The sequence below is a fragment of the Aythya marila genome (assembly GCF_965140915.1).
Source record: "Aythya marila genome assembly, chromosome: 15".
Taxonomy (NCBI): domain Eukaryota; kingdom Metazoa; phylum Chordata; class Aves; order Anseriformes; family Anatidae; genus Aythya; species Aythya marila.
The window spans coordinates 5,163,508-5,187,810 of NC_139056.1; the positions used below are offsets into that span (position 1 = coordinate 5,163,508).

General features: G+C 57.1%; 1 protein-coding gene across 1 annotated transcript in view; it reads left to right on the forward strand.

Moving 5' to 3' along the window:
• Window positions 1-7,163: 7,163 nt before the first annotated feature.
• The window catches only part of LOC309884002 (ankyrin repeat and fibronectin type-III domain-containing protein 1-like), a gene marked incomplete at its 5' end in the record, with an annotated part of 153,051 nt that continues 135,911 nt past the window's right edge, over window positions 7,164-24,303 (forward strand). The window contains one exon of the mRNA XM_082772613.1: window positions 7,164-7,336. Within this exon, the coding sequence (XP_082628739.1) occupies window positions 7,164-7,336 (173 nt within the window). The remainder of the gene's footprint in view (window positions 7,337-24,303) is intronic.

Genomic DNA, 24,303 nt, shown 5'->3' on the forward strand with positions numbered 1-24,303 from the left:
ACATCAGCGTCCAGCTTTACTGAAGCAAAATCAGGACTTGTAAATAGCATTCTTCGTTGTGTTTGTTTCTTTTCCTCAACAAATTTCCCCTGTGCTATAAATGCTGAAGCAGTTCCGCAGCGGAGGCTGAAGCTAGACAGACATTTGTCTGAATTTCAGTGATGCTGAAGACTGGCAGCTGCCTTTATCAGTCTATCACAGGGCAAATCGGCAGCAGGCAGCTCAGTGATGTGTGCATTAAGGCTTGAAGGCTAAAAGCAAAGGCACTTTGAGCAGAAAGATATGAAAATGGAGCGGTGTTGTGATGTGTCGGGAAAAGCACCGAAAAATCTATTTTTAGGAGTTTTTTCCTCTATTATCGCTAATGGAGGAAGAGTTTATGCTAAAGCTTCCTCTTATTCTAGCTTTCTGCATTTCCCTGTCCTGCTGTTTTTTTTTTTTTCTCCTCCTGTGGGAGGTGGTTGCTGCTTCTGCCTCGGCTTTTTAATGGGGCATCTCATCTCTCTTACCGTACCGGGTTTCAGGCTAATGAGGATGTGTCCCTGTAATAATAAACGAGCGCCAGCCTGGCAGTAAGTAAATGCATCGGGTGTTCTTGCCAAGCCATGCATATTTATTGAGGTCAGTAGGAAGCCCTAATATATTTTGGCTGCTAGTGCCAAGCGGAGGGGAGGAGGCCGTATGGAAGTAGAAGCACGGCGCTGTTGCTCACGCATCTACTCCTTCTGTTGAATAAGCAATGAATGCAATCAATGAGCGAATGTAATCCATGATCAGTCCAGTGACCGGTGATCGTCCAGGAAGAGGACAGCACAGCCTGGTTTTAGGATATAGTATGCGTTGAGTTTAGTATAGTTTAGGTTTTGGTACGTACGTATACAAGTAGCATATACACAGCCAAACCTGGTGGTTTCACTGCAGCATTTCGGTCGATTATTTCAGCTTTCTCTTGAGGATGCTGATTGATGGAAAAAGGTTCTGATTGCCCTTGTTTCTGGTCAGGTTTTTCCCATTGAGTTGAGGGCAGGATTTCCCCAGCTCAGGGGAAGGCGTGCACAGTGCTGGGCTGTCCTTGGTGCCCTCGGTGGGTGCCGTTAAAGGTTCCCGTGGTTCAGATCCGTGCTGGGATCACCTGAGAGCAACGTGTGGGTTGGAGGCAAACCCGGTGCTCATGCAGTGAGGACACGAGGCTGCTGGCTCCCTGCGGGTGAGGGGGCTCGCCTCCTCCTGGAGGCTCCAGCAATGAGCAAAAATAGGAAGGGTGGAAATGGGAGAAAGCCTGTTGTCCTTGGGGGGTTGTGTTTGTGTTTTTTCTTCTTTTCATATGGAAATCATTGCTGGCACGGACTCAAGTTCAAGTGCTGGGAGGGGATGGGATGGGTCCAAGAGTGAGCGCAGAGCTCTGCTCGGCTTGCCCCCGAGGCGTGCTGGCCCAGGAGAAGGAGAACAGGGGTGGTAAATGGATTTTGGGAGGGATGTGCCCCACCACGCCTCACGCTGCTCTCCCCAGTGGCTCAAGGATGCCCCAGCGGGCTGGCGCTGCCTGCTGAAGGGCCTGGCGTGCACGACCGAGGTGAGAGCCGTGGTGGGACCCCCAGCTCATCCCACATTTGGCAGATGGGAGGAAGGAGCATACGGTAAGAAGGTAAGTGACCTCTGTGTGGGAAGCAGCCCAAGCCCAGGCCCCAGTGGCCGAGCTATCTGCTCCGTTCCCCAAAGCTAACTTCGCCTTCGCGCGCACAAAGGCCGGTTTGTCTCCCCCGCCTTGGCAAGGCTCGCCAGCGGCTAACGTTGGCTTTGTCCTCTGCTGGCCCGTGGAGCTGCAGATGGGCCCGGACAGGCGGCTTCTCAATGCTGGGATTGTTCGTGGCCGCCCCCGCCTTGCACAGGGGGATTGGGGGGATCGGGGGGATCGGGCAGCGTGCGCCTCCCCAGCCCCCTGGGTGCCCGAGGGGTCCTGGGCACCCCCTGTGGTGAGGCAGAGCAGGGATGGAGCCCCTCGAGGGGAACCCTCTGCTAAGGAGAGGGCCTGGCCTTCTGCCCTGCTCCTCTCCAACCCCCTGCCCCTTTCTGGGCTGTTTGCCTCGACACGTGGAAGAAGTTAGAAGGTGGACTGGGAGCAGGGCTGGACCTGTGTCGCTGGGGATCAGGGCTGGGTTAGCACGCGTGAGGAGGGGGAGAGCAGGTTTCCAGAGCGTCCCTCCACCCCTGGCTCTTGGCAGAAGTCTGGTCCCGTCGAGTTTCCCTCCTGTACACCTGAGCCAGGTGCTCCTAAGGTCCCCACGGAGGGCGCCTGCCCGGGTGAGGGACACGAGATGGCAGTGCCGCACCGTGGTGCCGCTGCTCACACCGCACGGCTGGGTGGCAGCGGGGTGCTCTGGTGCCCGTCGCCCACTCTACCCCAGCGCCCTCCTCCTGCCCCGGCTAGCAACAACTTTCACAGCCTTGGGTCTTGTTGGGTACCCCAAAATTAAGCTCTCCTTCTCACGGAGGACACATCTTCAGCAAATAACCGATGGGTTTCCTGGAGGGCTGCTGGTTTTTCTTGCTGGTGCTGTGAAATGTGATGCTCCTGGGACTTTTTCTACATCCTCTGTCAGTGGGTTACAGCTTTGGGAATACAAGGAAAAAGTCCTGCAGAAGACAGCTGTATTTTTTTGTATTTTTTTTCCTTATCCCCCCTGTTGTTCTGACCCAGAAATTCCTCACTGTGTTTGCTGAGCTGGCTTAGTTCAGGACTTGACTGATTTCTGGAGGATTAATTAGTCCGTGAATATGGGCAGGGGAGGGTGATGGCTGCTCCTGGGCTCATACAAAGCTCCCGATCCTGCTGCCAGGGGGTGCCTGGCCGGAGGCCACCAGGTGAGGTGCTGCTGGACCTGTGGCTGTGCCTGTGTCCCTCCTGCAGCCCCTCCTGGGGCACGGGGACCTGTTGGAGGGAGCACACAAAGTGCAGCTCTTTCGGGAGCCCTTGTTCACTCAAAGCCATGCTGCTGTGCTCGGCTCGGTGATGATTCCTCATACGTATTGCAGCAGCAAGTGTTTTTCAGGTTGCAAATAGCTGCGTGCCCTAGGGAGCGCATAAAGGAATGCGTTTCCTTGATCTCCACAGGCCCTTGATGTGCTGCTGAAAGCAGATCCCCTGTTTAACAGCAAGGCAAGGGCAGGTTTGCTTTGCTTTATCTGCTGCTCTGCTTCCCCGTGCTGTTTTGGGGAGGAAAGCCCACAAAGAGGCTGTCAGCAGCAGCCTCGCTGCTGTGTAAGACGGCGAGCTTCGTGCTCTGGGACTGGAGCTGCGTCCCCGTTTGCTTACTGGGATGCTGGGGCCCCTTGCTGGTGCTATAGGGCTGTGTGACTCGTGGCTCTGCGGGCAGAGCTTCTGGGGTGATCGCCTGGGTTGTGCGGGGCCGTTCTGCTGCTGGGCATCTGTCTGCACAAGGGGCTGGTGGTCACCCTCACCTCCTGCCCATGGCACAGCCGTGCCAGGAGGACCCCGTGCCAGGGATGGGGTCCTGCACACCTCGATTTTAGAAGGCATCACAAATAGCTGACCTGCAGTGAACTGGCAGTTCTGCTGGAAGTAACAGTTGGTTTTCTTCTCTTTTTTTTTTTTTTTTTTTTTTTTTCTCCTTGTGTTTTGGCAGAATCCTAGCAATAAGCAGTAAATGATTTCATTAATAACCTGCAAATAGCTGCTCACCAGCTGAGCCGCGGGATCTGTCTGGAGGCTTGCTCCGAGACGGAAGGGAGCTGCCAAAAAAGTGCCAGTGCTCTGGCTGACATGTTTAGCTAAGAAATGCCGTGGGCAGAGCAGCAGCACGCGGCTGCTGCCGGCTCCCGGGGCTGCGGTGACCTGGCTGCTGCAGCTCAGCCCCAAAACCAGCACTAAGGGGGGCTCTGCCCCCGCACATCGGGGTCGTGGGTGAGCAACTGCTGCCACCCCCTCCCCAAGGTCCAGCTCAAATCCCTGCCCACAGGCTGCCCGTGTCTCCTGCACGGACCTCAAGCTGACTTGGCTTCTGGCTTCTTTATTTCCCAGCTCTCCACTTTTCTTGCTGTTGGAGGTCAGAAATTTGGGAGCACCCCTAGGGTCATGCCAAGGCTCTTTGGTGCCTCTCCAAAGCCCCTGGGGTGTGGGGATCTCAGCTCGAGTTCCCTGAGAAAATAGCTCCAGGTGCATCTTGCACGGGTGGTTTTGCTACGGAGAAGGGCTCTGCAGATACAAACGTGAGCGCTGCCATGTGAGCTCTTCCCCTGCGCCGGTTTCTTTCGGTCAAGTCTGCTGTTCGACTGGCTGGGTTCAGCTGCGGTGAATGCTCTCAGGAGATGTCGGAGCTGAATTTAATGTAGCCAGCGAGCTGCTGCAGTCTGCAGTGCAACACGGAGCTGATCAGAAAGAGGCACCCTGAAGAAGGCTGTTAAACTGCCGCTCTCTGCGAAAGATAAGAAGATGTTTTAGCATCTGGTGTTCCTGTTGGGGTCTCAGCCTGTGCTCCTCCAGTCCCGCTGGCTGTGGGTGAGCGAGTTGCGATTAATTCCCACTCGTGCCACCTTATGCTTTGGCTTCCCAAGGTGCCAAGGCACTGCCCCGCTGGGGACCTGGCGTCCCCCTTGCTCTTTTCTGGAAACCAAGGCCCTGGGAGGTGTCAGAGGGCTGGCTGCTGGTGGTCCGGAGAGCCCCTGGATGCCAGCGGGTGGCTTCTGGCGAGCGCTGTTTCCTCCTTCCCTTGGAAGCAGGGGCCGCCTCGCTCTCCACAGGCACGGCTGTCTGCACATTCACTTTACTGCTAATGGAGCTGCTGCTGTACCCATTGGTTCCCGTCTCCGGAAAAGGCTCACGAGAGCAACTGCAGCTTTCCCTTTGCTCTACAGAGCCTATTTAGTGTGCGCGGATTGCTGCAATGATGGCTGGATTTCATCAGACGCGAGGCGCATCTTTCTTAATAGCCTGTGTAATTTCTTCCAGAGGGACGCATTGCATTAAATCTTTAATCCAGCAAGCTGCTAAGGGACCCCACTCAGATGCCCTGCGTTTGCTGCTGATCTCCTCTACGGCCCTAATGCTGCCCCAGGGGCTTTACCCTATGGCGGGGCTGGTGCTGGAGCAGCGAGTCCTCGGTGGAGAGCCGAGGTGGCAAAGGTGGCATCGCTCCTGTGCTTTCTTCTCCGCCTTCTCTGTAACGTCCCATCCTCCCTGCTCCAGGGAAGGCAGGCAGGTCACCCTCCGTGCCGTGTGCCCCTGGGTCACATCAGCCGGGGTCTATGCAGCGTGAAATAAACTGCAGAGGGATTGAGACGTGGTGGTGCAGGACCGCTGCGAACAGCTCTGCTCAGTGAGGTCACCGCTGCCTTCGATTTCTTTTCCTCCCTTCCTCAAAAATCCCTGCTTGCCGCATCTCCCGAGGAGCTTTGGGCTTGCCAGCTGTCATTTTGGATGGATTTTTCTATTAAAGGCCTCTTAAAAATCTGCCGGTGTGCTGCTGAGCCTGATGCTGCCAGCACTGCTCCTGTGGAGGGTTTTCCAGGCGGGACGGGTGCTGCTGGGCACGTTGTGGCTGTGCTGGGGACAGGACAGAGAGGAGGGCTCTGGTTCAGCTCCCAGCTCCCTGTCCTGCTGCTGCAGCCCTGACCTTTGCGTTGCTTTGTGTGCCCTCGCTTGGTCGGACTTCTTCCTTCCTCTCCCTGGCTTTCCATCTGTGCAGCTCTGCGAGGCAGGGAGTAATTGGGGAGGAAGCCGTGTTCATTGCTCACACTGAGCCGCCAGGGCAGCTGTTTGCTGTATCGATAGTCGCCTTGGGTATACTTTTATGGAGACGGCGCCCTGTAAAAGAGTGAACCAAAGGCTCAAAGCTGGTGCCTGGAGTCTCACGGTCTCACCTTCTGTTCATCCGCACGTACCAGGTGGTTACCTCGGACATCTGCTCCGGGGCTGTACTTGGGACTGGCAGCTCCTGGGGGCATTCCCGGAGGTCTGGGCTGTGCCCGCCACCAGCAGGCAGCAGCACCCAGCGCGGCCGATCAGACCTGCTGCTGGTGCTCGGCGCTGACACCGATGCTCAGTGCTCTGGGCTGACGAAGTGACTGTAACGTGAAAGCTGCTTAAATTGCTGGAGCTGCCCTATTATCGCTTAATCTTATTCCTGAGCCCCACGGGGTTTCTCGTGCTGTTACAAACGCATTCATCCATGAGGCTTTCACAGGTCTGGCTGCTTGCATCGCAGCTCGCTTCTTGGTGCGTCTTGGCCAATATCGGCCTGCCAGGCTGGAAGGGCACGGCTGGGGTGGAAACGTTGCCCAGGTTGGGCAGCACCTGGGGTGCTGGAGCATCGTGCAGGAGAACCGAGCTGTGCACAGGGTGGATTTGCTCCCCAGCAGCTGATTCAAGGGACTCCAGGGCTGGGACCCCCAGCGCTGGGTGTCCGGGGGATGCTGCCTGTGGTGGAGCCGCCTGGGAGCATGGAAACGAGCCCGAGATGCCCTGCTGATGGGGAAACCCAGCAGTGCTTGGTTTGGGTCAGTCTGCACGAGTCCAGTCCTTGCATTTCACAGGTTGACCAGGTGCAGCTGTGGTCAGCCTCCGGCTGCTTTTGGAAGACTCCCCAGAGGATGAGTGCTCGTGTTTTTGGTGCTCCTGACTTCTTTTCCCAGAACTTCTCCCAGGATTTTTGGGTGCGATGGGTTTTTCCCTGTGTGCCTGCTGGTGTGTGTGGGAGTGGGTCTGGGGCACACAGAGCCAGTTGCTGCCTGCACTGTCTGTGGAGGTTGCCATGGGCTTGGTGAGGGCCCGGCAGTTGAGGTGACAGCGGAGCAATGAGGTGCCCCAGCTGGGGAACCTCTCCCAAGCACCCAAAGCAAGGACAGCCCTTGGTGGGAGAAGCTGCTGGGTTCTGGGGAGGTCACACAGCAGGTAAGGAGCCCACAGAGACCTGGGACCCTCCGGAGAGGGAGAGCAGCACCTTGGCTGTGCCTGGGGCCCACAGGATGGTGCGTATCCGATCGTAACCGGGCGTTGCACAACCCAGCTGCACCGCCAGCCCTGCCCGCCCCGGGGCAGTGACGTCCAGGGCAATCCCCTGAGGCTGGGGCCTGTTCCCTGCCCCAGTTCCTTCGCTCAGCGAGGTCAGGGAGCTTGGAGCCGAGGAGGAATCGGGGAGCTCTCAGCCATGGTGCCCCCCACAGCTCCCACGTACCGCCTGCACAAGCGGCGGGTGGCGAGGGAGCGCAGGGCCCTGCCCCAGGGGTGCCGGCTGGGGGCTGTGGGTGCTGGCGAGGCCGTGCTGCAGTGTGGGGACCTGCTGGATGCTGACCGGGGTGGTGAGGTGCTCCTGGCCCGCAGGTAACGCTGCTGCTCCCCCATCTGGGCTGTTGGGAGGGGTGGGCTGCGTGGGGGCTGCGCGTGCGATGGCCCACGGGAGATGTGCCGAGGAGCCCGCTGTGGGGGAAGCAGTGCTGGTATTTGGGTTTTTGGCACGGGGAGCTGCGCCTCGTGCTCCACCAGCTCCTCTCCAGCGGCAGCTGGTGAGGAAGGCCCAGTTCTGAAGTTGCTGGAGCTTTGCAGTGAGAGGTGCGCCCTGTCTTCTGCCTGGTGGCTGTTCCCCAGCTCCGCACAGCCCAACCTCTCCACATCAGCCTGGTGAGCAGAATTGCCCAGCTGCTGTGCACAGCACTTGCTGTGGGCTTTTTTTTTGTCTGTCCCATTGGTGTGAAGGGGGCTGTGGTTCTGGACCCTCTGCCACCCTGCCTGTTGGTGCCACCCCTGCGGCAAAGCATGGCCTCACCAGGGTATTCCTAAGAGCTGCTCCCTTCCCTAAGCCGCAGCTTATGGGAACAACTCCTGCCTGGGGTGTGAAGTCCTCGAAATAAAAGCAAACCCCTGCCCATAAAGTTATCTTGGCAGTGGTGAGCATCTGCCTCCTTGTCTTCAGTCTGCCTGGTGGTGGCTTTCAGTATTTCTTCCGCGGGGTGCGATCCAGCTTGTCAGCTTTTTTATTGAAGCAGGCTGGAGCGTTTCTGTTCCCTTGGATGTTATTTAGGTTCTGTGCTCTGCTTGGCAGTCCTGGAGGTTTTAATTTTACAACTAGCATTTTGGAAGTTTTAGAGGTTTGTTTTTGCTTTATTTTAATTAAATTGCTATGACCTGCGGGGAAATCGTTCAGCTTAATTTGAACGAAAAGCCGTACGCTGAGTAAATCCAACATCTATCTGGTGATTGTGCTGCTCCAAGTTCTGACATGAAAAGTTAAAATTTGACTCCAGGCGTGAAAGTTTGCAATCGTCGACTGCAAGAGGCATGGCCGGCTCTGTGGAGTAAGAGGATTACGATAATCCATTGTTTGGGAAAGAAGCTGAGATTTTAATAGACTGTTTTGACGCAGAAATGGGACAATTACTGGGTGAAAGGAGAGAAGAAGGAGGCTGAAAATAAAAACATCCTTCCTCGGGGTGGGGGTGCCTGTTCCCCCGCTGCCTGCCTGGCCCTGGACAGTCCCGGGAGCTCATCCTGCTGGCTGTGCTCCGCGTGGTGGTGCCCTCCCTGGCTGGGCAGCTAACTGTGTTTTTGGCAATTCCCTCGGCAGCCCCTGGGCTCCAGGAGGTCACCTGAAGCCTGGCATGGCCCGGGTGGCATCTGTTGGTCACAGGCACACCGGGAGGTGGTCAGCAAGGAGAGCAGGGTGAAGGATGGAGCTGGATGGCACTGAACACCACGCTCCTGGGGGGATCTGTGCTCTGGTGCTCTCCCAGCACCTCCTCCTGCCCAGCCCCGGGCTTTGGGGCAGATATTGATCGTTAGTATAAAGATAGATGACGTTTGCCGTGCTGTAATTACAAGAAATTTTCTCCTTGCTATTTTCGGAAATCCTTGCTCACGTTAACAGGTTTTCCAATTTTTGCTTGGGGTTTTGCTAGGGCTTTTTTTAGGGAAAAAGAACAGCTGTTTGGGGATGTGCTGAGCTGTGTCTGTTGCCAGGCTGGCTGAGGACATGGGGATGGGATATCCCCTTTATGCCCCGGTCAGAGAGAGCCTGGGGGTTTCAGTGTGAAGGAACAGAGCCAGCGTTGGGTGGCGGGGTCAGAGCTGTGATTCCCATGTCTGCTGGGCACGGTGTGGCTGTGAGATACCTCTGCCAGCTCCAGCACCCTAAGGTTATTCTGCCTTTCCCTCTCCTTTTGCTGTGTCTCCTCCCATCACATCACCGCTGATGTTTTATGCTCTCTGTAGTCCTTCTGAACTCAGCAAACCATCATGTTTGGGAGAGACTGACTAATTTTCTCTTTTTTTTCTCTTCGCAAGCATGCAAAAACCCCTGCCGCTCTTTCAGCTGGCTGTGCCACGGTCTGCTTTTTCCTCTCCTTATCTTTCCCCTGCAAGCCTGAGCCAGGTTTTTGTGTGCCATCTTCAAGGAGCAGACTCAAGGGATGTCTGTGCTTTGGGAGGTAATCGGCCCTGCATGCGCTTCCATTTAACCGTGCAGTGCTGTGTGCGGGGAGAAGCTTTCGAAGCAGGATGAAATAACTCGGTAATTCCTACCCAGGTGTGGGACCAACCCAACTGCCCTTTGCTGGTGGCCATGCCTCTGCCTCCCAGGTGCTGAATTTTGAGAAGTTCAGCATCAAATACTCGCTTGCACCACCGTGCGCATCGCCCTGTGGGGCGAGGAGCTGGGTACCGAGGCAAGCAGGGTGCTGCCAGCCCCTGGGGGGCTTTTAGCTATAGGGTGCTGCAGTGCATCCGAACTCCCTAATGGGGTTCATGTCCTCTCCACCATGCTTCGTGCACCCAAAAGTGGCCCAAATTTACCAGAAAAAGTCTTTGAAGTCTCTCCCTATGGAGTTGAACGCTGTTCACGAGAAGGAGGATATTTTAGCTGTAACTCGGGCAGCACATCTGGATTTGCTGCTGGAGTCGGAGTAATTGTACTAAATGAGTTCTAACGCAGCAATACGCCAGGCAAATTAGTAAATTGACGTGGCTGCTTTATGCTAGGTATCGGCACTGAAATTTGTGTGTAATGCAATAGAACTGACAATTAAAGAAAAGTGCCTAGTTAGCCTGAAATTATAGCGCCTCTCACATACTTAGCTTTTTATTACGACTGTGTGGAAGTGCAGTGCTTCCACAGGGCTTTACGGCCCCGCCAGGAAGCGCGTGGCAGTCCCAGGGCTGCCCTGTTGTGTTCTCACTTTGTGTGGTTTCTGCATGGTGCCCTGCATCGTGCTGAATCTGTCCGCTGGTCCAGCTGCACGTAGGGTGCTTGCAGAAATATTTTCAGCTCCCAAAGGCCCAAATGACTTGGGGCCTTGGTAAGCTCTTGGAGAACTTTGCAATGCGGTGTTTTAGTAGGGATGAGAGTGTGTGTGTGCATTTAACAGGGGGACGTTTAGTACTTGCTAGCAGTCTTTTGAGCGTTTACTTCTTCAATCGCTTCATGTTTGCGTTTAACACGCTTCTCTGTGCGCATGGTGATATCTGGCTTTGTTCGTCTCGTGAATTAATGTGTTCTGCGCATAGTTTCAACTGTTCTGCAGCGTTTGATGGCACTGTGGTACACAGGATTAATTGGATGTGAAGAATGGTGGCTCAGTCACTGGGTGTTCTCAGAAGGAGGGCGGAACAGTTTTATTGCCTAAACCCCAAGTGTTTACTTACAAGATTCAGAGCTTACCTTGCCCTCCAAAAAAAAAATGTGATTATCAAAATTCTCCATTAACGGCTTAATTCAGTCCTGTGGGGTTTGATGGGAAGCCTGACCTTAGTGGCCAGCATTTAGCACGTCAGAAAACTCTTGTGCAAAACTCCTTGAAGCCCCTGTGGTGCTTTCAGTGGGTTTCCCAGATAATTCAGAGAAGCCAGGCACTGTCCTGGTCCTTCCCCAGCCGGCACTGGCAGAAAGCTTCTTGAGAAATCCTCCGATCCAGCCTGGTGCACTTGTGAGCATCACCTGGTCCATGTTAATGCTGTCCTCAGGGGAGGGACGAGCTGCTAAAAGGGGTGCAGATGGAGAAGGAGCGATGGGGTCGGCATCAGCTGCCTTCTGGCTGCTGCCTGGCTCTTCAGGACACGGCTCGGAGGGCAGCTGTCTGTGCCTCGTGCCGAGTGGTCTCGGCGTGGCGGCGTGAAACCAAAGCCCTGGAGAGACGGGGCTGGAGCCCTCTGGTGCTGCAGGCGCAGATAAAGCTGTCAGCTCTCTTTGAATAATGCCCTTTCCCTCCTTCCCTGCTTGTGCCTCGCCACTGCTGAGAAGAGCTCTCGGAGTAAAAGTTGCCCAGGGAAACAGCGAAGCAGCCGGGGATGGTTTGTGTGCCCGGGGCTCGGGAGCGCGGTGGCGCTCGGCTGCGAGGACGCTCGCCGGGGTGGTGCAGAAGCCACCTCCCCGGTGGCTGGTGGAGAAGGGGGCCCAGCAGAGATGCTTTCCATGCCCCTGCAGCTGGGCATGCCAAGTGTGGTGGCGTTTCAGGCTCCTGCGAGGTAGCTGTTAGGATTTCTGCCTGAAAAATGCTCCGGTGTGGTTGTTTGCAAGCTGGGACTTGTGCTGGTTCCCATGCCTTCGGTTCCCGTGCCTTCGCCTTGTTTAAACTGGGGACTTTAAACTGGGAAATCCTGGTCTCTGTTGCCCTGATGAGCACGTGCCCAGGAGTGTGTGAGATGGACCTGGACAAGTGGCTTGTTTTTTGTATTTTTTTTTCCCCTCCAGCTTGTCTGCAGACAAAATTGTGAGATGCTTGTAAAAAATGTTTTGGGGATCGCCGTGCACAGGCATTAGGGTGCATGTGGTAGAGGCTGGCATCACCACAGCCCAAAGTCCCAGTGCTGTATGGGTTTTGATTTCAGCTTTACCCAGTGTCTCCTCCGCAGCTCTTTAAAACCAAAACCAAACCCATCAGCTTCTGTCCCCTGCAAACTTAACTACGCTCTCATTTAAAGTTTTTCATTCCCCTGTTAAATGGAAGTGGGAAGCTGACTTTCGCATCGCTGAGTACAAGGCTGCAAACCCCAGCACAGCAGCTTGCTAATGTGAAATGAGAGAGACTTCAGCAGTAGCTCAGCAGGTCGCCTCTGCTTAATAAAAGGAGCACAACTCCGCTGGGAGACAGGCGGCTGCAACAGCCCCGTCCCAAGGGGCTGACCACGTTGTTCCCTGAGCAGGCTCTGAGGGCTGTTCCTCTGCCTTGCAGGGTAGGAAACCGCCTTCCCTCGGCCCGAGGGACCTCGGAGACTCCAAGGATGGAGGAGAGATGTGGGAGCTGCTGCCCCGTGCTGGGTGTGGGGTGGGCAGTGGGATGTGCTGGCAGGGCGCTCACCCCGGGATCAGTGTCGGAGGTGTCTGTGGAGTTTCCCGGCTCTGAACTTTCAGACCTTGGCACCTTGCCCTGGACACGGGGTTTTATAAAGCCCCGGCTTCCTCTTGGTCACTTTTCTAGTGCCAGCGCTGCCGGGCTCCTCAGGTGAAGCCTTGCAGGAGGCCTGGGAGGGGGCCCACAGGGCTGGGGGCTGTGCGCAGGCACCGGGGTGTCCCCTGCCCAGCCGGGTGCTGCCTTGCTCCTTGGAGCCTGGGCTTTTTCTACAGTCCTCCAAATTGCCCTTTTGTCCCCAAAACAATGCTGCTTTGGCCCTTTGCAAAGCAAATGCAAAGCGAGCAGTGCCATTTGCAAGGCAGTGCCTGAAGCAGCCCTCGGAGGAGGGTCTCGCGCTCCTCTGCCCTCCCATCGGGTGCTGTGGAGGAAGGGAAAAGAGGCATTTAAATGAACCTTGCTCAGCTTTGTTCCCCCCCCTTCCTCTCCGCTTCTCCCGGTCCCACCGCCCTCTCCGGTGGCCTCAGCAGGGCTCAGACGATGTGAGCGATGTGAGCGATGTCACCGTCCCTGCCAGGTACCCGCCGCCCTCCTCCAAGGGCACCCGTGCGCCCCGAATCCCAGCTCCGCCGGCACCGCGCGCCCTGAGCGCAGGAGTGGAGCTGCCCCCTCCTGCCCCCCCCGTTTGCCTGGTCCCCCCCAGCTGCTTTTCCGCTGCCCCCCCCCCGCCCCGCTGACCTCCTTTGACGTCTCCCGTTTCTCTGCGGATGCTAACGGGGAGCCGATAAGAGAGCCGGGGCGACAGCGGTACGGGCGAGCCGTGCGCTGAGCGAGCCGATGCCCTGCCTCGCCCCGCTCTCCGCCAACGGATTGATTTTTGGGGAGCACCCTGCGCCCCCTCCGCCCCCCCTCAGCCTCCCCTGGCAGCGGTGGAGCCCCTCGCAGTGAGAAGGTGGGCGGCGAGGGGTGCTGGGGGGGGGATGGAGGGAGGGAGGGAGGGGACCGGGCACGGCCACGGGGCCCCGCCGAGCATCACCGGGCGCTGCTGCGCCCACCGCTTTGCGCTCAGCTTTGCGGGGCTGCCGCTCTGCTTGGCCGGGCTAAACGTCAGCTCCCGGAGCGGGGAGGGAGGTGCGGGGACGGTTCAAACAAATTAAATCCCCCCCCCCCTCCCCAAAAAACTGCAGGCTGCTGCTGACAGGCGCGGGGAGACCCGCGAGCGGGGGCGGCCGCAGGTGACGGCGGGCGGTGGGGCTCGGCGGGGCGTACCCCGCTGCTCCCGCTTTTAATTCGGAGCGGGAAGCGAAGGAGCCGGCAGGGAGAGGAAGATGAGGAGGGAGGAAGGACGCGGGGTTCGGGAAGGCACGCAGCAGCAGGCTGTCGGCAGCGGCTGGTCGCCCCTCGTCGCAAGCAGGCTGGTCGCAGCGGACGGCTCCGAGCGGGGAAATAGCAGTGAATGATTTTTTGTTTGTTTTTTTTGAACATGGCCTCCACAAGGCTGGGATCAAGAGGAGGTGAAGGTAGCTTGCTGATCTACTGCTGAGTTAATACCAGCTTTCTTTGCTGCTTCCTCGAGGGTCTCTGGCATGGCTGGGGGTTACCAGCAATTCCCTTTCCTCTGGACACACTTCGCTGACCTGATCTGGTGTGGTTGGTGAGGCTGGAGCGAGCTTTTGAAGCCCTTTTTCCTTCTCCTCCACCCAGGCGGCAACAGGCACTGAGGATGCAGAGATGAGCCCTCCTGACGAGGGGAGGTTTGGGAGCAGGATTTCCCTCCAGGTCCGCAGCATCCCTCTATCTGCTGCCTGCTGTAGAAATGCTTTGTGCTGGAGCAGAGCCCGTAGGTGACCTCTAGATGGATCAGACCTGCTCGTTTTAAATGTCTGTCCCTCTCCTCGTGCTTAGGTGTTCGGTGACAAGCTGGAAAATCATGTTAGGTAGGTGCTACAGGAGGCAGAGCGATGCCTTTTGCATTAGAAAACAGGGAGGGAGGAGAGCTGGTAAACTCTGAATAGCAGCAAGAAGAGCGAGCAGGGATGCTCTCCGCCTCCTGTGCTGGTCTCTGTGTGCCATAAGAACAGATTCCCTGGAAATTCATCTCAACAGCTGATTTCTCAGGGTCTCTCCTCGCCTGCTGCTGATCCGGACAGCATCCTTCCCCTCACCCAGCTGAGGACTGGCTCCCTCATCCTGTGTGCGCATGCTGAGCATCGGCTTGCCACGGGGGCTCGCAGACGTGTGCCACCACCACCAAGGGATCCTTTCCAGAGGGCATTATTATTATTTTTTTCCCCTCCTTCTTAACTCAGCTCTGCAGCAGCTGCAACATTACAACAAATAAGCGTGCCGACCCGAGCTGCTGTTGTGCAGCCTGGTGCCCGCGAACGGCTCTTCAGGCAGGGCGTCCTCACCTCGAAACTCAAGGGCTCGCCGTGAAGCACGCCGTGGACGGTCCAACAAGTGGCTCCTGGCTGGCCTCGTGCTCCCTCCCGGACCCGCAGCTCTCCTTTCCTGCTCCTGCAGCTGATGGAGCGCGCGGGGTAGCGAGAGCGTAGCATGCGTGAGCGTGCGGTGGGACCGGTGCCCACGGCTGCAGGCGGGCGCGCGCTCGGAGGTGGCGGGGGCCATGGCTTCGTTCGGGAAGCTGACGGAGTACTTCAGCCTGAGGAAGTCGAGGACGGAGCTGCGCTCCGAGCGGCGGGGCCGGCGCAGCGGGAGCTGCTGCTGTAGTGTCACCGAGTGCAGGTACGGGGTGGCGGCGGCCCCTCTGTCCTGGTGCGGCTGCACGCAGCCGGGGCGGGGGGTGGGAGGTACAGCCCTTGGTACTCTGCGTTCTCTTGCCATCTCCCGTCACCTGGGGCTGGGGACGAGCCAGGAGCTTTGCAAGCGGTGTCTCGGTGCTGCCTGTGGTGCCAGACCCTGCAGGGCTTGTTGCCTGGGGATGGCAGTGGCAGGCGCGGCGCCCTGGTGTCCGTGTCCCTGCCCAGGGCACGTCTGAGGTGTCGGCGGTGTGTCTCGGGTGTCTGCTGTGTGACTGCCTGCACGTATCCCTGCTTGCTCCTGTCTCTGGCTTTGCGTTGTGCCCATTCCCTCGTTGTGGTGGCAAGGTTACGCGCCGTGATCCCCCCTTTCCTTCCTCTGCCTCTCGCTCTGTCGCATGCAGAACCCCCGACTGCACGGACAGCAACAGGTTGCCTCGCAGGTGGAGTTGGAAGCGTGTGCGCTGGCTGCCCTGCCCGAGCCCCTCCAGGTTTGCTCGGGGATGGGGTGATGTGGGGGGCTCCTCTGGCTGCCCCCAGCCCCTCTGTGTGGGGCAGAAGCTGTGCTCTGTCGGCAGCACGGTCGGGGTTGTGTTTGTGGTTTGTGGCCGGTGCCTGAGCTGGCACGCGGAGCTGGTGCCGGTTCCTGCTGCCTCTGCTGTCCCCGTGTGCCAGCTGAGGCAGAACCGAACCTGCACCAGGTGGGGCTGATGTGGGAAAAACAGCTCCGAGGTATCCACTCACCTTCTGCCCTGGTTTCTGAGATTCTTGTGCCCTGTGGAGGACATTAAGGAGTTGGTGAGCTGGTGCTTGTCCCCTCCTGCTGCTCTCCGAGGCACCACAGAGGCGGCGAGGTGTGCCATGCTGGTGCTTTCTCCCTGCTTCATGCTCACAGGGACAGTCGCCTCTTGGCTCGCTTGGAGCACGGCACATTTTCTCCTAAAGCACAGAGACATTTGTGGCTGAGCTGGGCGCTTTGTCCTCCTCCTCCTCAGCCCTGTGCTGGGGGAGGGCAGCTCAGTGCCGGAGCTGGAAGGTGCAACCCCAGGTTTACCTGTGCCAGTGCAGAGCACCTGTGGGGAAGGTTGGGTCTGCGGGTGCTGCCAAGTGCATGCGTCCCCAGGAATTGCTGGCGTGCAGCTGAATGCCTCATGGAGAGTGAGTGTGTGCCACGTCCCTGCCTCTGCCAGGCAGGAGGGACATGAGGTGATGCTCCTGGGGCCCCGTATCCTGTCATCAGCTGTGCACAGGGTGCTATCGTCCTGGACCCGGTGCTTTGTGGGGAGCTGGGTGGTTTCCCATGCGAAGGGAGATGTCACGGTGCATTGCCAGCTCCAGGCTGTTAACCACGAAATGGCACTGCCAGCGCATTGCTTGTGTACCAAATTTCTGGGTTATTTCTGGGTGTGAACGTGCGAGCACTGCACTTCCCCATCACACAGGTGTGGCCGCACCCGTGGTGCTCGTGGCTCTCAGGGTGCTGCGTGGCAGAGCTCTGCTCCCTAGGCTGGAGGGCGGCGTTCCCACCAGCAGAAGTTTCCCCGCGTGCCCCCGTGGCCCCAGCACGGCTGAGCTCCAGCTGCAGGGAGCTGTGCTGTCCCTGCTCCTTCCTGTGCCGTGTGTGGCAGCACCCCTGGGTGGCACGGTGACGTTCCCGATGCTCCCAGCTCCTCCGGCGACGCGGTGTCTGCGTGCTCCTGCCGGCTCTGCGCCTGTTCCGTGATTGCGTGTGGCTGGTGATGGAAGGAAAAATTAGCATTGATTGAAGCTCTTGAAATCAGTCACTTTACACCAAAGCTACTTCTTTTCTTCATGCAAAGGAGATCCTGAACAAGGAGACCCTGAGCTCCAGACTCCGAAGCTCGAGGTCTACCAGACCCCATCAGCGCTCTGCCCCAGCTCTGTGTGATTCAGGGCCACCGGGCTTGCCAAAGCTGTGGTGCCCACTGGGACCACAGCAAACAATCTCTGGCAGGTCCTCGGCTCAGAGGGTGCACTAACTGGAATTATTAAATTCTAAATATAGCGGTCCCACTCATTCTCGTAGGGCCCAAAAGATATCAGCAGGTGTGTAGTTGTGGTATTAAGTAATATGCCTGCATTTTGAAACGACGCCCACAGATAAAGCAGTGTGTACGTGGTGGGTTGAATAAGTCTGCTGGATTTGGGAATTTGTGTTTTAAGTCAGCAGGGCTTGAACTGGTGCGCAGAACAGATCACCAACACAGCAGCCGCGTTGTCTTTCCCCACGTTCAGGCGGTCCTGGCCAAACGCGTGGCCAAAATGCTCGCAGGTGCTCTTCAGCCTCCCTGTGCCCTCCTGCTCTGCCGTGACCTGTGTCACAATTTGCACCTTCTGCTATCCCAGCAGGAGGCTTTTGCAGCCCCAGACTTGCCGGCGGTGCTCGGCAGGAGGGTGGATGCTCTGCTGTGGTGCTGTGGCACCGGTGCCCTCTTTGCCGAACCAAAGGGATGGTAAGATCTGTAGGAGTGGAGAGCCAGGCGCTGTGACCAGCTGGGGATCAGTGTCCTCAGCAGGCAGCTTCTCCTGGTGCTTGTGATGAGCATAAACACGTCAGCCAGAGCTGATTTATTGTGATCTAGTCGCAATTTTTGCAATCTAGTCGGAATTTTGATAAATGAGCCAAATGCTCCTTTGGAGCTGTGCTGGTTTCTGCAGGACGAGGGCCTGGATTGTCTCGGGGTGGATTTCCCTGCCCTCCGAGGCCACAGCACTGGGTGCAGGTGCCCATGGGCTCGGGCAGAGGCAGGAGGGGACGGGGCTGGGGCTGCTCGCTGGGCTGTGGGGTTTGGTTCTTCGCTTCATCTCCCAGCACCACCATCGGTGTGCTCGCGCCTGCTGCTCCGTGTCTGGCACGGTGGAGTAACAAAAGGAAAAGATATGCTATATGGAATAGCTCATCTTCATGTAGGTATCTTTAAACAGAAAGGGCTGGACACTTGATGTCAAGTCCCTAAAGCTGTTGAAAGTGGACCAGCAGATTGATGAAGGAGTCGGTCTTGTAACCGAGCTGAGAGGATGGCCTCGCTGCGCATGGTGTGGGCTCCAGGACAAGGTGGAGGCTTTGGAGGCAGGCGGGCACCTCTCCAGGCTGCTGGTTAGCAGCGGGGACCTGCAGCCCTCCTGGGACAGAGAGGATCCAGCACCATTTGGTGGAGCTGCTGGGGTTTGGCTGGTTTCTCGAGGACACCACCGAAGTTGGTCTGGACCCGAATGCGGTGCTACCAGGCTGGGGGGGCGGGGTGGGCAATGTTTTCCTGGCAGGATTGTGCTCGCTTGTTTTCGGGTATTTAAAAATATCTCTTCAGCTCTGGCAGCGAGTCTGTGTTCAGGCATGTGGTCGTGATGGGGAAGAGGAGGAACTGGCAAGTTTGGGGCTGGAAAACTGCGCTGAAGGAACAAAATCCCGTGCCAGCTGCTCAGGGCATAAGGTAGATGGGTAAAAATGGAAGCAGGTCTTCTACCTCGGGCTTGTGGCCGAGCCCTGCAAGAGTCCCCATCGCTGGTACTGCCCTGGGGGGTGTTGCAGAGCCACGACACGTGGGGTATGGCTCTGGGGGCTGCAGGCTTTGAATTTTGGGTAAAACTTCCCCAAAGGGCATCGCTGTGGGGCACCGAAGGTCTGGTCCAACAGCTGGTAGCTTGATGGATGTCGACACACTTAGAGAAATGTTCCTGCTTCCAAATAACCGCTCTATATGGAAAGAGAGATGTCTTTTAAAAGAGAAAGCAAGTCAGGAGCTTGAAAGTTTCGAAGTTGTGTTGTAGGCTGAGCAAGAAGTTTCCACCTGACACTCAAGAAAAGTGTTTGTGGCAGCTGTGTGCGAGACCTCGCTGCTCTCCCAGCTCTGACACCCACCTCGCCTGCGGAGAGGCCAGCAGAAAAATGTGTGTGGGTGCGTGTATTTGCATTTTTGCTGCAACGGATCACTGTAACCTACATAAAAGAATAAATAAAAAAAAAAAAAAAGAAAATAAAAAATTAATGCACGTGTCCGCTGCTGATGCATGGAGCTGCTTTATGCGGGTGCTGAACCAGGCCAAGCTGGAAATAGTCCTAAATCCCGTGTCGGTGACTCAGAGCCCCAGCCTGCTTGGCAGAAGTTAATCCTGTTAAAGTTAGCGGCGGACACTCAGCATCTTTACGACTTAGCCCCTGCGTGGCCGTGTAAGAGCAGGCAGCAGCGCTGAAGGGGACCGAGCTGAAGGTGCTGGCGGCAGCACAGGGCAGCGGGGCGCTGCTGGGGACCTTGGTGGCAGTTTTTGGGGTGAGCTGCCTGGGCTCTGCGTGGTGAACCTAGAGGTGTTTTTTTGGCTTTGCTCTCAGAGCCTTTTTCCCTCTTGTTTGTATTGCTGTGGCTGTGCCATAGAAGGAGGGGTTTGGGGAGCAGAGTGGAGAAGAAATCTCTCGTCCCAGTGAGCCTGCCCTTGCACAGGGCCCCCCGGTGTGCCGTGGCTCCCCGCTGCCTGCCTACCCGGGGGGCTGCTGGCTGCCCCTCTTCATGTCCTGTCGTGATGTCTCCCACCAAATCGCATGCACGTGGGTGCCTGAGCTGCCTGGGCACTTCAGGCTTGCTGCTTCAGACAGGCTGGAGAAGCCCCTCTGTGCTCTCAGCATCCCCCTTTTGGGTCTGGGGGCCGTGTCCCACCCACATCCCAGCGGTGGGGTTTCCTCCTCCACGCCTGGCTCCTGAGCTCCGTTTAAAGCCCAGTGCCAGCCCAGGAGATGAGGTTGAGTGCCTTCTGCACGCGCCGAAGCTCATCTTTGCCTGGATTAGGCAGAAAAGGGGTAGTCATCCTTTATTTGGGAGTGATAGCTGGGTGGCCCAGCGGGAGGAAGAGGAAGTCGTACCGGTATTAAGGAGAATTACACACGTCGCACGGCTGCAGAAAACTCCGGCAGCCAGCCTCGGCCTGTGAGTCACGGTTGCTAGAAAGACTGTTTGATGCCTCATTCCCCCGCTGTTTTGGCACTGAGTCACAGCCGGGTGGGTGTGCAGGTAGGAAACAGAGGCACCGGCAGCACACACCGGGGGCTGCGCGGGGAAGGATGCGAGCGCGAGCGGCTTCTGATCCCAGCGGCGGCTGGCGAGGGGAAGGTTGCGGGCAGGGCTGTGTCCCTGTTTTACCTGGCTGTGTTTGGGCTTCTGGGGTGAGATTTTGGTAGCGGGAGCCTAGAGATTGCCTCAGGCAGTTGGAGAAGATGCTAACTTGGCCCTATAGAGAGAAGCTGCCTGTGTTAGGGAGGTCCCACAAGGGACCCGCTGCTGAGCTGTGCAGAGCGCTGGTTGTGCCTCTGCGAGGACAGGTTTGGGGAAGGGTTAAAAGAGAAAAAACAGTGCTGTGCGAGAGCAGCTGGGAGAGAGGAGCAGGAGAATACAGAAAGAAGCAGTCCCAGAGGCACCAAGGTGGGTGATGGAGGGGCAGGAGTCCCCCTGCACCCATGGGTCCCACACGGAGCAGATCTCCACGCCGCAGCCCATGGAGAGCCCCCGCAGGAGCAGGGGGTCTGGGGGGAGCTGCAGCCCGTGGGGGACCCGTGCTGGGGCAGTTTGCTCCTGGGGGATGGACAGACCCCGTGGCACAGGGCAGAGTGCCCATGGGGAAGCATCAGAGGTGAAGCGTCAGGTACTGACCCCAGCCCCCACTGCCCTGCACCGCCTGGGGGGAGCAAGGAGAAGGGAGTGGATGGGGGTGGGAAGGTGTTTTCAGTTTGCTCTTAGTTTCTCGCTGCTCTAGCCTGTTAGTGCTAGGCAATAAATTACATTAATCTCTCCGCTGACTCTGTTCTGCCCTTGGTGCTAATTGTTGAGCCATCTCCCTGTCCTTATCTCAACCCCCGAGCCCTTTCCCATCGTATTTTCTCCCCCTCTTCCTCTGGGAGCGCGGCGTGGCGGAGTTCAGCAGGGTCCAGCTCCCCCTGCTCGCAGCCCCCCGGCTGCCTCGAGCCTTTGGGGTGTGCTTTGGTCACGTATGGGTGGTTCTGCAGGGGAGAAGAGGAGAAGCAGCCTCGGTTCAGGTGCATGGGGTGGGTGGCCGTCTGCAGGTGCTGAGCGCCCTTGGAGGGGCATGAGGGGGTGACCACCCCATGTCTGGACTCAGGAAGAAACATTTCAAAGGGAAAAAGGGAAAAAAAATTAGATTTTGGAGCATTTAAAATAGGAAGGGCAGAGAACTTTGGGCCTGAACGGTGCTGGTGTTGGTGTGTTCTGGGAGCTTGGGTGGCTGCCTTCATTACACAGGCCAAACTCCCACCTGTTGTAACGTTTATTTATGCATTCAAACCCACTATTATGAAAAATTGGGGAGCTTCAGTGTGCTTTTCTGTTACAGGAAATAATAGCTAAAATTTAGATTTTGCAAGGACTCTGTCCTGGGGTGTGGTGTGGGATTCCTCTGAGCTGCACCCCCAGCTGGCGCCCCCGTGGTTACAGAGCAATAGGAATGCGTTAAAATAAATGTTATTTATTCCTACCACCCTGCTGGCCCTCCAGCAGGCACACTTGTGGGGCCAGGAGCTGTTTCCATCTCTCTGCTGAGGAAGCTCCCTGCCTGTGGCAGGGGGGTGGCACTGGATGGTCTCCGAGGACCTTTCCAACCGGAGCTGCTCCGTCTCTGACTCTGGTGCTGGCTGTGCTGTGCTGCTCGGGGTTTTGTCCTCTGGTGAGCCCTGGTTTGTACAAAACCACCTGCACGGCTCCAGCCTGCTCTACTCTGTGAGGCTCTGAAGCAAGCAGCTGCGCTGGCTTCTAATGGCAGAGGAGCCTTTTCCAGAGAGAGGTGGAGAGAGCAGGAGTTTATTCAAAATGAGGATTTTTGGGGAGCGTTTTTTTTCCCCGGGGGCAGCAGACGTGCTTCCCCTCCCCGGACCTGTCTCTGCCTTTGTCTGTGGTTGCTGGGCTGGAATTGCCCCGTCCTTGCTGAAGGCTTCGCATCCTCTCCTTGGTGCATCTGTTACTCGGTCTTTAAAAACCAACCAAACAAAACCCATTTCTTAGGGGTGTTACTGCAACGTGTCATAAATCTGCCCTGTTGGCTGGGCTGGTGCTCTCCCAGCCGTGGCGGTGTCGCCGCTGCCGTTCTGGTGCTCCAGAACAAAACCCAGCACAGCCAAAGGCTCTGGAGGGAGGCAGCTGCCCCGTGGTGCCCAGGAAGCTTTAAACCAACAATATGCTGCGCAAACCTGTGCTTAGAAATGAGTTTTTTGACCAAAATATCAAATAATTATTTTTTTTTTTTTGCCAGGGGTCAGTAGAGATAGGCCAGCTTTGCCGTTGTTAACCTCAAACGCTGGAAGGCTCGGTCGTGCTGCAGAAACGAGGGGATTTAAAACGAGCCAAGCTTTCCGCGTCGGAGCATTCAGAGTTCGTGCCTGAAGCGTTTCGCCCATGTCTGCGAGCAGCAGCAGTCTCCTGTACGAGATGATCTCAGCTTCCTTTGTCTCCTTTGCTGTGTGACTTGGATTTGGGAGCAGCAAGGGGAAGCCAGCCCCGTGCCTGGAGGCTTGAGATGGGGTCGGGAGCTCGGCCGGGCAGCCGGCGAGCACCTGGGGGGGCCGGGTGGCAGTGAGTGCACAGCCCTGCTCTTCTCCTGCTGCGGGGCTTTTTGCCCGCCTGCAGTCAGTGGGAAGAGGCCAGCGGGTGCTGGAGGTGGTGGCCGTGCTGATTTACCTCCACGTCCCCCCCCAGGAGGTGCTGGCACGTGTGCGGGGGGCCGCTGTGTGTTTATCTGCAGGGTACCAGCCAGGATGCTCATCCTCCGTGTTACCTACGCTTCATTAGCCTCTGTCTCTGAAATTTTTCAAGGACAAGCAGGAGTTGAATAATTGCCATGATAGAAAAGCGGGAGCCAGGGCTGTGGTTCAGCATCGTGCGTGTCTGGGAACGGGGAGGATTTTTCTCTGCCCCAGGTTTTGGCAGGTCACACAACCTCTGCTCATCTCTGCTCTCCCCAGCCTTTAAAGATAAACCGTTAATAGCAGCGTCTGCCTGAAAGGTTTGTTCTTTAAAACAAAGAACTCTGTATAATTGTCTGTGTTGCTCTTCTCCGTGAGCCCTTCGCGTTCCCCTGCTGAGCATTCGAGATGCCTTCAGCACTTGCTCTGCTTTGCAGGTGCCCGGGCTTTCACCTTCTCCTGCCCTCCTTCCCTGCTTACCACGGCAAGCTCTGCGAGCTGGGGGAATTTTCACACCCCCTCCGTGTTTCTGCTGCTTTCCCCGGCCCTGGGGACTGTCTGTTTTTGGACTTTGGGTTTTTCTGAGGACGGCTGCGGCTGCTGGAGTGTGGCAGGGACAGCGTGTATCTGTGCTGGGATCTCGTCGGGGCGCGTGGCTGGGGTACGTGGTGCTTTTACGGAGAGACAGCAGCGTGTTGGGAGCGAACGAGGGGCCCTCAGAGTATTTGATTTTCCCATTCAGACTCAGCACACAAGCAGACGTTGAAATGGAAGCCTTGTAAAGCATGGCCACGGTGCTTGGGTTCTGAACTGCTCATCTGCAACGTGTGTATTTTCCCAGAAAAAAAGGAGAGGGGCCGTCTGGGCCCTTGCTGCTGTCTTTTCCTGTCGACCGGCTTTGCGAAACCCAGCGGGGGTGGTGGCGGTGCTGGGGGTGGGTGCCCACGCAGTGGAAGTGGCAAATTTCTGGGCAATTTGGGAATTGGTGCTTTTTTGGTGGGCCACTTCTGGTGCGTGGCTGGGCTTGGAGGAGGCAAGAGGCACTGATTGCTCTTCCTCCCGCTCTCCCAAAGCGTTTCCCTGAGCTCCTCCTGGCGTTTTGGGGCACACGGGGTGTGCGAGCTCTGCTCCTGCACCTCCCAGGACCCTCGAGGTCCTTGGTACCCATCCGAACGGAGACGTTGGCAGTGGTGGTGGTGGCTGTGCCCCCAGCCCCGGGCTGCTCTGTGCCGTGCCTGGGCGATGGCTCCTGCCGGAGCGATGCTCTTCACTCCGGAGAGACAGCAGGAGAGGAAGCTTTTGCAAACCAGCTGGTAGAAATCATGATATTTACCAGCTCGCAGCTGAGCTTGGGAAAGGTATTTTTATAGCTTCGCATGTTTTTTTTTTTTTTTTCCTTTCTTTTTTTTCCCCCTTCCTGAACTTGTAAGCTGAATACTGTTTTGGTTTTCTGTTTTGCTTTGAAACTGCTTCGCAGCCAGATAAAAGCTGCTCTGTTTTCAGCTATCATCCTCCGCTCCGCAGCCCTTGTTACCTTTTAGCAGCGTGAAGACAGCT